The sequence below is a fragment of the Etheostoma spectabile genome, chromosome 8 (assembly GCF_008692095.1).
Source record: "Etheostoma spectabile isolate EspeVRDwgs_2016 chromosome 8, UIUC_Espe_1.0, whole genome shotgun sequence".
Lineage (NCBI taxonomy): Eukaryota > Metazoa > Chordata > Actinopteri > Perciformes > Percidae > Etheostoma > Etheostoma spectabile.
In genome coordinates, this window is record NC_045740.1 from 9,573,264 (window position 1) to 9,588,649 (window position 15,386).

The 15,386-nt window shown below is 39.1% G+C and overlaps 1 protein-coding gene across 12 annotated transcripts in view; it reads right to left on the reverse strand.

Moving 5' to 3' along the window:
• Window positions 1-15,386, reverse strand: part of mef2aa (myocyte enhancer factor 2aa) — a 63,603-nt gene that overhangs the window by 15,277 nt on the left and 32,940 nt on the right. For 6 of the 12 annotated variants that reach the window (XM_032523203.1, XM_032523207.1, XM_032523206.1 and 3 more), the window contains 2 exons: window positions 1,131-1,232; window positions 899-1,033 (listed from right to left, as the gene is read on the reverse strand). In XM_032523203.1, the coding sequence (XP_032379094.1) occupies window positions 899-1,033; window positions 1,131-1,232 (237 nt within the window). Of the gene's footprint in view, window positions 1-898; window positions 1,034-1,100; window positions 1,233-15,386 lie in introns of all 12 variants that reach the window. The other 6 variants (XM_032523214.1, XM_032523211.1, XM_032523209.1 and 3 more) reach the window with 2 other exon arrangements.

Genomic DNA, 15,386 nt, shown 5'->3' on the forward strand with positions numbered 1-15,386 from the left:
CTACAAAGTGCTGACTGTGCAAAGCGTAAGTGAGAATCACAGGTGGCAGTGAGAACGTTTCATCATAGCATTATCCAGTGAGCCAGTTGGGTGTTATCGTTAGTTTGTTAATGGCAAAGTGAGGTTCTTCATGTCAGGAACATAGAGAAAACGACTGCTTAGTAAGCACTATGTTCTTGCACAATTCTAATATTGTCACGCATGATAAGATCACAAAAGATTTGTGGTATTTTAGAGGGTGAGCCAGTGTGGTACTTGATGAAGGAGAGGGAAGATGCTAAATGATAGTGTAGTGTAAGTGTGCATCTGGAGCTGTTCGGGAGAAGGAGATATTTTATGCTAGAATGCATTAAGAGAGAGGTAATACAAGGATTTGAAAAGGAAACATTAAATTAATAAGGAACTGTGAAACAAAAAAATTAATTTTAGTTTTTTGCTACGTTATGAGATAAAAATTAGGTTTAAGATGGAAAGAAACCCCAAGTTTAAATCAAAGAACGTGCACATCTTTATGATAAACACTCACAAGTATTACTTGTAGTAGTACTGTGCATTCCTGATATGTTTAAATAGCAACTGCTGTTTGATTTATGATAACATGATTATGATAGTAGGGTGTAATCTTCCTAGCAGAAGCATGCAACATTTCACCTGTTCACATGAAATGTGATCTTATCAGGGTGGGCCAAAATAACAGTTGCAAAACAAATCAACATAAAAAACTAAAACAAATGCACACCCAGTAAAGGGGACATTAATCTTAAGATAGAGTAGTTCTGAAAGAAGTTGACAGAGGTTCTGGGGGGGTAACAAAAAGAGGAAAAAGTTAAATGAATAAAAGAGTGAAAATCCTTTGTGCCACAAAGCCAAGCAAAAATGTTGCATTGACAGTACTTACGATTTTATGATTTCTCATCATATTATCAAACTCCTCATTAATTTTTTTATACTTTTCTTCTGTGTGAGGAGTGAGGACATATGAGGCATCGGGGTCCGGGCTATCACAACCTCTGTGTTCTTTCTTGTTTAGCGCCTGTAGTGAACATCAACATAAAGACAGGAATCAACACAAAACAGCAGAGAACAAAGGAAGTACTTACACCACAGCGCTTGTACATTAAATCACTCTCTTCGTTTAGTTTGCCGAAATGGTCGTCCATGAGGGGGCTGTGCCCAAAACAGTCTTCAGGATCAGGACTAGCACAGTCATTATGGCCTTTGTTTCTCAATTTCTGAAAGGAAATTGCACAATTGAAAAGAAACAATATAGTTGTATAACAATAAAATGTGTTTTTTCTGCTTGTTACCTAACATGTACTACTGGAAACATAAATCAAACATGTACAAAAATCCACATTTACTGTATGAATGTCCTTCAATTTATTTCTTTTGTTGGAGTACAACATGACTTTATGAACAGCTGAGTTGCTACACAAATGCTAGGCTAAACTGTAGTTCAATACAAGGCTCTGCACCAAGGGGAAACTGAAATGTCACTCTGTATACTTTCACCCTTCAGAAGTGTTCAGAGAAACAAAATATTGTCCTCCCCCTGCTCCTTTCTTTCTTTCTCCTTCTCCCCTCTCCCTGCGTCTACCCTTCTTGGTTCTTCCTTCCCTCACTGCAAGGGTGTGTTTGAATTTTTCATTATGTTTCAGTTATCATAAACCACCCAGCTGGAAGAAGCCCCTGCATAAGAAGATCATACGGCAGAGCACTTTACAGTAAGGCTGTCCCAAGCTGTAATTCTGTTTGGTTGTCACTCGTGGAATTCTTTCAAAGTTAATGCATATGGGAAATAAAATGGATCAAATTTGGTCAAAAATGATGATTTGAGCATGAAATTGAGCAATTATTGTAAAAGCAAAGTGCTCATAACTACATAGGGTGGTGTGTTGTTGTGTTTTAAAGAGCCTATTCTAACTGTGAAAATAAAAAAACGTGTCATACAACTAAACAAATACTGTAAATGCAACACTGTGCTCTTTTGCTCACTTTCATACAGACTGTTCTCTGCTCCTCATTACATCTCTGAATAGCGGTGTTAACAAGACTTGCTGACAGCATGTGATATCAAGACAGTGTACATCAAAACATGATTTATGTGTGGTTCTCAAGGTTCCTTTATCAGACTACTGCAGGTCCACAGCAGCGCTAACCCTGTCTGTGGGTTGCCTCGGATGCTCGTGTCTACAGGAAGGTCACTGACTCCTGTGGATGCAGGGGTCAGTGTGACGCAGAGGAGAGGAACCTACACACACTAATGAGACCTTACTTTCTGTTTCTGGTCCTCATCACCAAAGTAAGTGGAAAATGTGTGTGTGTGTGTGTGTTTGTGTGTGTGTGTGTGTGTGTGTGTGTGTATGTGTTTGTGTGTGTGTGTGTGTGTTTAAGAGAAAAAAAGTGAGAATGTAGGTATATGAGGGATTGTAGTGCATATGTGTGTTTGTGTGTGTGTGTGTGTTTGTGCGGGGAAGGCGGGGGGTATTTCTACAGCTGCTACATCCTCTGACAGCAATGTAACAGTACGTTTAGGTCTGTGCAGACAATGCGGCTAACCCAACACTGCTCACCACAACCTCAGCGTAAGTGACGCTTCCTAAAACCTGTGCTATGGCTTTATGAGCCTAATATCATATCATAATTATAATTAAACCAGATGATTCCCCACTGCTTACTCCATCCCCATGCATTCATAGTATGCATATAATTTCTTAGGGATGTACATTTTGGGGCACAAGAACAATGCTAATCAACAGAAATATGACTTGCAGTGCCCAGAAATAAGGAAGTTCAGAAAAGCACTCATATCTTTTCAAACATAAGTGTCCACAATGCCCAGAGGAGAGCAAAAAGAGAGAACGAAAGAAGCCCTTTGGGCAATGAATGGCCATCACTGTATGACAGATGCATTATTGTTTGGTGCAGTACAGAGCAGTGACATTCTTCTCATTCTAAGAAAACGCCTTGCTGGTTCATTTCCTGTTTACTGAACAAACCCTCTTTAGTTAGGGTCCTGAAAGGCCTATGTTTACTGGGTTAAACTATGCACTTTCTCCACCAGTGAGTCAAAGATCTGATCTCAACCTGCAAATTTAGGTTCCAACCTGCTCATTATGGGAATATCTTGGTCAAACTATTCCAATTGGCCAACGATGGGCTGGGCTGCCCTACTTTCCAACAAGCCTGGCCAGCCTTTGGTATGCCACACCACTGGCCCAAGCCATTTAGGGAGGGGTTGCAGAAGCACAGTGGGTGAGCAGGAACCAGATAGTGGCAGTAAGTGTAGGCAGCAATAAGATCTGTTCCATGATGCATTACATGAATCAGTACAATATATTTTATCTTTTAAAATGTGCACTGAATGTAAAGTGTATGGAGGCGATTTGGTGTGCAAGAGTCTCTGTGGCGTTCTAATGCATATAACATTGAAGGCCTGGGAAAGCATTGCTGTAATTCTTTTTTAAATGACTTGGCATGTTTTAGGGTGTCCCACAGACGCTGCCCACAGCTCCCAGTAAATGGATCACTAAATCAGCACATGGCCTAACAGGTGTCCCTCTTCCAAACACCTGTCAAGACCTGGCTGCCCACACTGGCCAATCAGAGGCAGCCACACAGAGATATGTCCGTAGAAGGGACCACATGGAGCCCTGAAGGCCACCCGACCCCAGATCAACTTTGCTCTTACATACACAGACACTACAGCGTTCTGACCTAGAAAAGGGGAAAACTTATTAGACAATCTGAATACCAAAAAAAAGATAACTTTTTTTCTTGAATTATGAATAGTTTGATAAAAAGCAATTTATAATGCCTCAAAATGTTGAATCAGCTTAAGGCCTTTGCAGTTGTGAAAGTAAAGTTGGCGGGACGTGAATACAGCTAAGGTTGGGATTTCCAGTAGCATTTCTGAAGAAAGATATGGGCTGTTTGTTGCAGGAGGGGGGCTGGAGAGAGTATGGACAAGGGAACTTGTGTAATCTATTCACAAGGTCCTGAGAGGCTCACAAAGATGAGTGGGAACAAGGCCAGTTGCTATTTTCTCACAGCAGTCCAAACCTGTATTGATAGAAATTTGGCTCTTCAAATAAAAACGAGACTGAGTAGCTGACGTCAAACCAACTGGGCACCATTGTCTGAGCGTGCATGTATGTGTGGACATCAGTTTGCTGTGTGATACTTGACCTTCTTTTAAAAACATTTTCCATTGCAGGAGGCCTTGAAGCTTCCTTATCCTGAAAAAAACATATATCCGTCATCTCCACCTGAGCCCTGACTATTAACCTAGCTGTAACCATGGAGAACATTCAGAAAAGTAATTGCCTCTCCAGATTTGCAGTAAATGTTCACAACAAAAAGCTATAGTGCAGTGAAATGCAAACTCGCTTACCACTTTAATTTGATATCAATGGGAATTCATTTTTACTGCAATTCTTCCAAATGAGTACCTTAGGATCAGCAATGAAAATAGACATATTTAGGCAGCTCAATTCTGGACCTTAGATTTACTTTAAAGCCTTGGAGTTACATTTTTTACTGCAAAATTGAAGCAAACACTATTCCTGGATTAAAAATAAAAATAAAACCGTTGCATAAGCCACCTACATCACCTGTTTCTTGAGAAGTACTTTCAGTGAAATGGGCACAAGCAACATACTCGGCTACTGCGAGTCATGGAAAACAATTTCACTCTGATGTTCTACCTCTCTTTTGTCACGAGAGCTTTCTGCACGTAACTTATTCATGTACTGTACAGTACTGTACGTGAATAGAAGCAGGGTGAAAGGAGATAGAGAGTGGTTCTGTATAAAAGCTGAACTTCAAAATTGTGGGGGAGATGGCTGAAAGGAAGGCATGAAGAGGCTGCTTCTTCCACTGTGCCTGAATCACAGCAGCTTTTACTATTGGTAGAGCACCACCTGACCCATGGCTGGTGCACCACTGCTCTGATTAAAGGCCCCCTTAACAGCAACACAGCTTGTCATGTAATGGCCAAACAGCAGGAAATTACACAAAATGATCCAAAAGCGGAGTGCAACATGAATGTTTAATGCATGTTGTGTTTATTCCAGCTTTCCCTAAAGTGCATATTTGTAAACGTTTTTTGTGCAGCGGTCTCCGCTCACCTCATTTCAGCCGGGTCTCCCAGCCTCTCGCCCTGCAGTGCTGTGAATTAGCCCTTGTGCCCGCCGCTACACTAAGCAAGGCGTGCTAATCCTCATGACGTAACCATTGTGTCCAGGCCGTTCCATCTAATGTGCTTATCAAAGGGCTTCTTTGAGTGTGAACGCACTAGGAAATCAGCATGGGGAGACGGCTGATAGGAAGGCTTTTATCTGTTAAGAAATATTTCTACTCTTATATAACATCTTAAGAGACTTTCTCTACCATCATGTTCCCTTTCCCCTGTGGTGCTGTAGTCTTCACTTGAGGGGAATAAAAGCCTCTTCTTTTGGTTGATCTTAAGACACTATTTCCGATGGACCTGCACTCGGTTACTGTAATGTAAGAATCCTTCTTCCCTCTCTTTATTTCCCATCACATATTGTGAGTCAGGAGTGAGGGGCTCTTAGATAGGGAGACCTCTGTAATTCCCAGACATATCTTGTTTAATCTCATGACCATTACACATTACTGACTGATATGAGGATATGAGGCTGGATTCATGTCCTTCCTGTGGCTCACTCCATTGTCTAGTTACACAGTGGACAGGAAGAACAGTGGGGGGAGCAACTCGATTGTCTGCATCTTATTTTGATATTGTTGTCTTGTAGCTGTATTGGTGAGACCTGACACTACAATGGCAATGGACAGACCACAATGAACTGGTAGCTCAAAGTCTGGTAGTGCAATACTCATCCAAAGTGAGTCTTGCTCACTAAACCTAAACCAGCAATAAATGCAGACAAGAACAAACTAATCATATTCTATATTGTGTACTGTAAATAATTACCTGCATTTAACAGACTAGATTGCCAATTAAAAAAAGCCTGCCCATCCATGTTACTGAATAAGAGGCAATTGCAGTGCAGTGAGCAGTCCCTTCAGAGTGTTCTGCTCTGAGACTGTAGTGAATGACTGATGTGACAAAGCTATTAGCCGCCACAGTCAGAGTGAACAGTCTCAATCCGCGGACTGTATATTTTCAGTATAGACAAGAGGGAATTAAACTACAAATTGAGGATAAAGGCAAATCAATGTCATATCATTATCTACAGATTTAAAAGAATGAGAACACTCTCTGTTCCAGGTCCATATAAAAAAAGGTGACACACATTACAAACTGATCAAAAAGGAATTAAAATCCAGATGAAAACATTAACATACAGATTATTGAAAATCTTTTGAAACGTTTTTTACTTCCTGTCTCTCTCTCTCTCTCTCTCTCTCTCTCTCTCTCTCTCTCTCTCTCTCTCTCGGTCATTGAGTGGATCATTATCTGGCAGGGCCCTTGAAACCATACCCCCAACCCTGAACTCCCATTCCTGCTTGCCTCTAAAATATTCATAAGGACAATTAGGAGTTCCGATAAGGCGAGTACGGAGGGCTGGGGGGCGTGTGGCGGAGAGGGCAGGATGTGCCAGCAGGACGTCTGTTCTGCAACACTCTATACCCGGACCACAGACCTGTCCTCATCAATCTGAGACACAGCAGCCTCCCTCTTTGCCCCCAGTCAGGCCAAGCAGTCAGGGGAAGGTGGCACAGTGCCAGCTAACTCCCAGCCATCACCTCTCTGCGCCCCCCCCACCCACCCCCTTATCCCAGCAGGCTTTGCTCTGTTCTTGCCCCTGGGCAGGAGGGGTTGGCCGCACAGTATGCTCAGTAGGAGGAGGGGGGCACAAGGGCAAGCTGATTGTTGCACGAGCTAACCTCACAGAAGCCACTGTGCGCGAAAGCAAGGTCTCATTTCAGCAGCTCAGCCCGCAAGGTCACTGAAGAACACAGTGGGTGGACTCACGGCTTGTGGTTCTAATGATCTTTAACGTAACTGGTATCACTGTTGCTCTGTACGGAAACTAGTCCAAACCAAATTAGGTCAGCTCAATGTCTGACCTATTTCATGTGGTTCATGCCGCACTTTATGACAGGTATGTGATTTGAGCTCAGTTTGAGAAACTTTACATAATGCTTTTTTCTGCAGAATGATAAAGAAAATCATTTTTTTCTTAAAGCGTTGATTAGTAGTAAATAATAGTTAGTATAATTAGTAAATTATAGTACTCATTACAGCACATTATTGTGTTACACTTTGCACTTCAAGTCACTCAAGTTCATCAGTCTATAATATAAATACACTAAGCACACATCACTTGCAGGAATAAGGGAACAATGACAGCTGCAACATCTTCATTTTAAGAAAGTTTGGAGATGATGCGTGACTGACTGAGCACAGTGCAGGACCAGAGACAGAGAGGGTTACCGGCTTTGACTCCAATACACTTCTTCATGCATCAAACGTTACATGATTGCTGGATATACCAAACTGACGTCACGTTCCTGGAGCATGAGCGGACAGCGGAAGTTGGAAAAAAAAGGCGTCACATAATGCTATCTTTTCCGTGTCTATTATTTCGCTAAGAGGCAACTCAATAAAAAGGCATTTTGCCAACACTAAATATCAAACAAAAGCCAGACACTGTATCATATTAAGTTGCTGTGAGCTGTACATTCACCCCTTCGGGGAGTTTTCATCAGACTCACCCTGGGTCCCGTTAATTCTGCTGCTAACTTATAACACTAATAACATTACCGTCGCCAAAGTACCCCCCTGTATTAAATCCATACTTCCCAGTTAAATGTCAAGCTACAAGTGTTAAACGATCATACAAGACAAGACAGCACCGCCATCATTAAAAATGCTGGCTGTGACTATATATGCGATATCATTGACGAAAAGACAACACTAAATTGCTCTCTCTCTCTCTCTCTCTCTCTCTCTCTCTCTCTCTCTCTTTCTCTCTTTCTCTCTCTCTCTCTCTCTCTCTCTCTTTCTTTCTGGTGGTTGATGAGTGCAGATATGTGCTAATAAGCTCTCATAACGGGCCAGAAGACAAGCGCACTGCCATGAGTCCATGAGGCTTATGTCTGATAACTCCACATTTTCATTGTGATATTCTGTGATCAAATTCTGAATCTGCAACGTTCTCTGTCAGGTAAATGTAGTAGTACAATGTCTTCCTCTGAGTAGAAGGCTATACAGTGGAGTTGCATATTAAGTGATTTGGGGTTATTTCACAACCTCAAACCTCATTAAACAAGTTATTTTTGGGTGCAATTTGGTTTTGAAGAATTCTACACGCAGCAATACCACAGGCCAAGCAATTGGCCCAACGGGCACTGTACTAGTTTACGTAAAAGTCAATATTAAAATGATTACCAACATCAATTAAACAACGACGAGCGATGTATGGAATAACTTTGAGAGGCGGGTCAAACGGTGCTCCAGTTGACATGGATGTTCAGTTTTTGTACCAAGGTGTAAGTTAAGAGAAATTATGTTCACCACACAATTAAAAAAAAAGAAAAAGAAAAAGTGTGTTAGTTATATATAGTTCAGTCATGCTTGTCTGCAGTCATTTAAGAATAAACAGATTTATTTACAGAGAGGTTCAAATATGTTAACCTATGCGCTCAGTACAAGGCAAAAGCCTTAAACTGTTAAATCTGTTTTAGTAGTTTGCCAAACAAACTCAACAAGTGTTAACTAAGCAGTTGTTCCAAGTAACTCTTTGGAGAAGTTTCAAATTTCACAAACACCTTCAAATACAAAGCATTACATTGTGGTGTTGTTAAATTCTGGATTTTTAAAGAGAGCATATCTAATTTTAGACCTCAGAGTATTATCTCATTAGCGTCAGTGGAGACCAATTTTTTGAAATGGGAACCATGGCTTTTGTTGTTGTGTCTTCCTTAATTTGATGCTCTCTAAGGGATCTTTAATTTGAAATGTACATACACATACATGTGAAATGTACTGAAAGCCAAAATCTCTTAGCAGTAACCTGGTAACAAGCATCCCAAACCAAAGACTGTTGAACAACCCTGCAGGACAAAAGAGCTAATAAAGAGCAGGGATAGTTCTGATTATGGAAAGTTTAAATTCAATAATCACAGCTACATTTTCAATGATCAAAGGTCATTACTCTGCCATCAGGAAACAATTACTGTGTATCTGTTCCATAGCAGAGGACACAGAACAGTCATATACTTGTATGAACATTACCACAAGTGTTTCATTCACTCAGAAAACTACAGAAGAGTACTGGTGACCCTTTTTCACTAAAAGCCCAGAGGAAAAGGAGTCCTTGTCCTACAAAAAGGGGCACTTTGAAACCCAGCATGTTGCTCGAAACAGAACCATTAATACTGCTGCACTCACTGTGGCAAGAGAAGACTTTTCAGACAACTCTCACCAGTCTACTCCATAAGATATATTAATGTTAAGATGCTGTATGTAAAGAGGAGAGTAATTAAATGAAATTAAGCGGAACTTTATGATCTTATAAAAGAGGACGTGATAAAGTTTTACCACATCATATACAGAATATGAATAAATCAGAGGGTGATTTATTTTGCTCACAGGGGCTTTACGCTTGTGACACCACACACCATAACTGTCAGTAACATTATCAGAGGTATTCAGATTGCCCTGCTCTCTGTTTTCTATAACATTTGTCAGATGTTTATTTTTAACGTGTCCTACTGAACTAGTCTGAAAATAGATGCTGGTGTTGTATGGACAGCCAGTGTGTTTGTTTTGACTAGCAACACAAGTTAACTCTGGAGCTGATATGGCCCGAAACACTGGCCCAAAGGTTAAATGCCTGTTCTCAGGTATACAAAACACACATAGGAAACAGGAAGTCACTCATGTGTTTATATGAGCCCACAAATGAAGAGGTGGTAATATGATTTCAGAAACACATTATAGGCTGCCCATGCTGGTACATTAGAAACCTCTCAAGAGACAACAAATTGACTGACAAGCTTAGCATTCATGTGGCAACATACAGAAGATAGATTAGAAGAAACCTCTTCCTTATTACAAAGCAACATCTCAAGGAATTAATGTATCCATTTATTTAAATAGAAATACTCACACTAAGGCAATACTATTATACTATAATATAATTTGCAATACTTTGTGTGACCCACAGTCAAAATAAAAAATATAGAAAATAATTTTAATATCACTCCAATAAATCACTGGAGCTCAAAAGTGCACATACTTTTTTTTATAAAATAACATAATAATAAAAATGGGCTGGCAGAAAATTTCCCATATATTGAAAGCCCTGAAAAATCAACATCAACCCAATAAGTCTATGTCAACAGCAATGACATTTGATTTAGCTTAAAAAGGATTTCTCATCATTGCTGCTGTGTGCTCAAATATCAAAAAGGAGAATATAGTAATATGATGATGGCTTAGTGGCGAGAAAGACCAAGGTATATAAATAAAGAGCTGGAGGTGGATATTAAGACTTGACGGTGAAGTTACTGAAACAGTATATGTAATTAGTGAAAACTTTTAAAACAGCGGGATTTGTTCTTAATGGCCTACCCTGCACCTATAGCGTGAGGCAGACACCATCCGTACAGGGAAATACACCAGCATTTTTAAAAGAATTTCAATCTGATATTTGACTCAAATATTAAAAAGAAAGAAGAAACAAACTCTCAATCCAGATTTTGTTGTTACATTTGAACAACTGTTCTCCCTTTCCGAGCGACTGTAAATAGACTGGCAAATTATAGATAATGATGTAGATAATTATATACAAACAATGCGCAATTTGACCAGTCAGACAATAAGAAATCATGGATATTTCCAACCACAATAACCACTTGTCACTCGTGTAATGTTCCCCAGATAAAAAATGTTTAATTAAATTGCTACTTTATGTTTCTAGAAACAGCAGCTCAGTAGTTTATAGAGACAAAGAAAAAATAAAACACTGAGAACACAAGCATGCTTCTCTAAAAACCTGAAACACTAATATACACACTGAAAGAGTTAGTTGGTTAGAACAAAATAAGGGGGGATGGAGGGGGTGAGTTTAAATATGTGGATATAAGCATTTGCAGCCCTTTCTTCGGTGTTTGTTGCAAACTGAAGATAATAGTGCAGATCAGTTGCCTGGGAAAACCCTAACGAACTTCCGGCAAATTTAAGATTTGCTCCGCAAGTACATCTGCAACAGCCCATTCAAGCCCATTTCCATTTTTTTCAAATTGAGGCACCAATCACAACCGTTGAGGCTTTACAAGATGACGATAGCGCAACATGCTTGCTGGTTGAGATTTTTTTTCCATCGCTCTCTATACGTCATCGCCTTCCTCGCTCTGATTGGTTTTAGGTCTATCCAATTGCGCCCAGAGGCATTTGGCGTCCGTTGGCGACGTTCCCTCAGGAAATGGGCTGTGAATGAACCTTTCCCAGACCCACTCCCAGTTACAACCGAGAAGGGTCTGGTCTCAACCATGCTAGCAGATTAGGGGAATGCATCAGATTCACAGGTCAGAAGTTATGGGACGAAGGAAGAGAAAACCTAAACTCAGATGCCATACTTCTCGAAGCCTTTTTACACTGTTATTGTCTTAACGTATGGACAAATAGACTGAGCAGCAGCCTTAGCTTTTCCCCACAAACATCAAAACAAAGTAATGTGACCCAAGAACAGGTCTTGAGTTTTTTCAGAGAACAATGACATGCTGCATAGGAAGTGGTGTTGTTTAAGTCTCTGTCAACAGCAGCTTCAGTTTCTTCAGAATAAACGTAGAAAAACATCAGAAGCTCAAATCTGCCGCGGAGACAAATAAAAGACTACTGTCTGTGCACATGGAACCAGGACCAAATATCTTTAGAAATACATGAAACCCCATTAACGCCATAACAATGTTTAGTGGTCTCTATATAATAATCCAAACTACGCCTCATATCCAACAACAATAACACCAGTGTGATTCCTGTACTTAACCAGCCAACATTATGGACATCCACTCAAGACCTCTGCTGTAATGGTTAGCACAAACACTGAACCGTGAACGTTTAGTCTCACAACCCCAAACCTCATTAAACAAGCTTTAAACTTTAAACATTTTAAATACATAAAAAACTAAAATACTTCATGAAATTGAAATAAAATAAAACATGTTCATAAAATAACACTGAATTCAAGATCAGTGGCCTGCTGTTTACAAAACTGCAACTAAACCTAATCAGATTATTTGAACAATGATGAAATACCACCTTTAAAACACATTATAACTTTCCCACACAACTATGACGATTTAATTTAATTAGCAATAATTTATCCAACTTTTTCCAGTATTAACAAAACATTACTGTTGAGTGTTTTTCAAGCAGAGCAATGATTTTCCTTATGTATTTTGTTTGTATGCCCAGGGGCCAAACTCACCAAGGGGCCCCATAATGGAGCTCATGAGATCACAAACTATCTACCTCTTTTGCAATGCATTTAATTATAGAGTTTTTTTTTTTTTTACTGATATAAAACTTACTGTTGGCAGAAAGACAGAGTGCATATAAATATATTTATTATCATGTAGTGACTTCCATGTGGCATTGTGGTGTCCCTACAGTGTCGCCTGTCTTGTACCCCTTGACGGGGCCCCCTGAGTGAACAGATTATTCTTTTAAAAAGCTTTATTTTATAATTAAATTAGTTTGTCATATATTAATCAGTTAAATAAATTGCAAAATACATTTTAAGTGCTGGAAGTTTTTTTAGGAATATTTGATTCCACTGTGCTACAGTCTAGAAGTCTGCAAAAATAAAAAGTAAACAAAAATCTGGTGCACAGATGCGTTACGGCCCGAGAAGATTTTTTTTTGCAAAACTTATTGTGTGTTCTTTGATTTTCCAATAGGAAACAGTTTGAGGTTGACTGAAAAATTAATTATCTTACTGTAGAGTTGAACTAGACGCCTTTGAGAAACAATGAGCCTGCAGACTGTTCGCCCTACAAATTTGACTCTAGTCAACTTATAATCAAGTCATGTAGTTCAAAGAAAAATCTTATTATTATGTCATGTTTACCATTTGTATGTCATGATAGTACAACAAAAGAATGCTCTAAACAGCAAAACACAGCCCTAATGTAAGCTTCATGCGTCTATTATGCAAAATGTACTAAATAAAGTGACCTTGACTAAATACCCAAATCAGTTTGAGCACACATCTTTGTTTTATTACTTATATACTATAAATGTTGTACAAAAGACACAATGAATGAGTTGGAACGTTTAAGACTAAAAATAGGCTCTACTGCCTTCTTTAGTAGCTAGAATATACTCTCTATTGCATTAGAAAACATGGTGGTATTAGCAGTTTTCCTTTGTGGCAGCCAGAGCCTCATTTGACCGTCCAGTTTTGTTTCTGTGCCACAATTATAAATACACACTCAGGACAATCTGCCTCTGTTACTCAGAGTCTCACCAGTGTGCTTTGATATTCACGGATTTTTGCTTACTGGTAAAACTAACATAAACTCTATCTATAACACTATCCTCGACAGACTTCAGAGTTGAAAGAGTTCTGATGTACAAAATATTTGCATGGTTAATGCTCATTTCTCACAGGAATATTTCATCAGAAAATTTGCTGATGGAGAATTCGACGCATTTTTTAAAATGTAAATTGTGTTTTTGTTCATGTAAAGTTGATGTATCACAATGGGAATGCAAACGCTCAACAACAAAAAAACAAACAAAGGAAAAAAAAAAAAGAGATCACACATTCAGAGCCACAAAAACTTTGTTAACCAGTTAGTTGCAGTGATATACTGTATGTATGTCTGTCTTAATCTGTAGAATGTCCCCTTCTGATAACCTGCCCTTTTAGGTGCCAACCTGGTACTTATCTTTGTCAAAAAGTCAACGATAAAAGGACAGCTTTCATGGTAATCTATTTAAACAAAATGGTGTGTTACAGTGAGAGTCCTCTTTGAGCAAAATGAAATTCCATTATTCTCAACTCTAATCAAATAAAGCATCTGATTCATTCAGTTTTGGACAGTTTTCTGTTCATTTTTTCTTCTTGTGCTTTTTCATCTCTCTTCTACCCCCACCCTATCTGTTCCCCGGCAGCAGAAGGATAATTGATCAATCATGCTAATTGAAGAGTCTGGACAGCTATCCCACCATAGCAGATGTGCCAATTTGCATTCATTAAGATAGAAATGAGTCTTAATCACTGCTCAGCCTTTGATTGACAACATAAACATCCCCTGTCTGAAACTCCTGGTGCCCATTCAGCCCAAAGAACTGTAAGGGATTCATTTCATAACTCCAAAATAAAATGTTTTCCTATATTAGTTGTGAATAAAAAAAAAACTAAATCACAGAATATGGCACATGATGATAAATTGAACCCTTAGTTGTGATGATTGCTTTAGTCACTGTAAAAGGCAGCAAAAGGCCGTCGTGAAATTCAAACAGAAAATACATTCAGATGAAAACACAGGGCTTGACATTCCGTAATGGTCAAAGTTTACATTTCTTATTGAATGATTAATACGGCTCCATTATGACAGCTGAAAGAGATCATGAGATAAAACCGAATGGGAATTACCTGATCATTTTATTTTCATTTCCCCTCACTGTAGTAGTCTTGTGGGGGAAAGGCATTCTTCATAAGTAGAAAGAAAATTATCTGTTTTTCCCAAGCAACAACAACAATGGCCACCCTCTTTATTATGAGGAAGATAAGCAGAATTTCCCTATGAATGAATGTGGGTTGCTTACTCTCACAAATCATCAGGGTAAAAGACGTTTCAAAAAAAGTGCAGTGTAAAAGTCAAGTTTTGCATATGATGCAGCCCATTTGTTTACAATTATGAGGCATTGGTATTTCACAAAAATTGCATTTTCAAATTAGGTTAAAGCGTATTCACAGCCGTGATTGTATAAGATTACAATTAGGTGTTGATTTAATGACGGCAAACCTTATTAATCCTAATCTATACCGTATACCTTAATTGTGTTGAATTGCTCAATGAGAGAACAGATAATTCAAATGATGTGTGTGAAGTTACCATCTGATATCAAGGTTTCTCTTGCATACACAGTGATCTTTCTGTTTGCTGGAGAATGGTGTGAGATTATAGTGGAGCATGAGCAAAATCTTATTAGCTCCACTAGTGGAGAGGGAAGGAGGAGTAAATATTATTAGATCAATCTAATGACTAACGACAGCATTTGGATTTGTGGCATAAACAGAATTCAATAAGAAACACAATAGGAACAACACCCTAAAACCTTAAGTCATGAATACTCACAACAACACAACCATATCAAATACCCCATAAATTCCAAAGAGAAATTACTGTATGTTGATGAGCATGAGACAGGAGTGTGT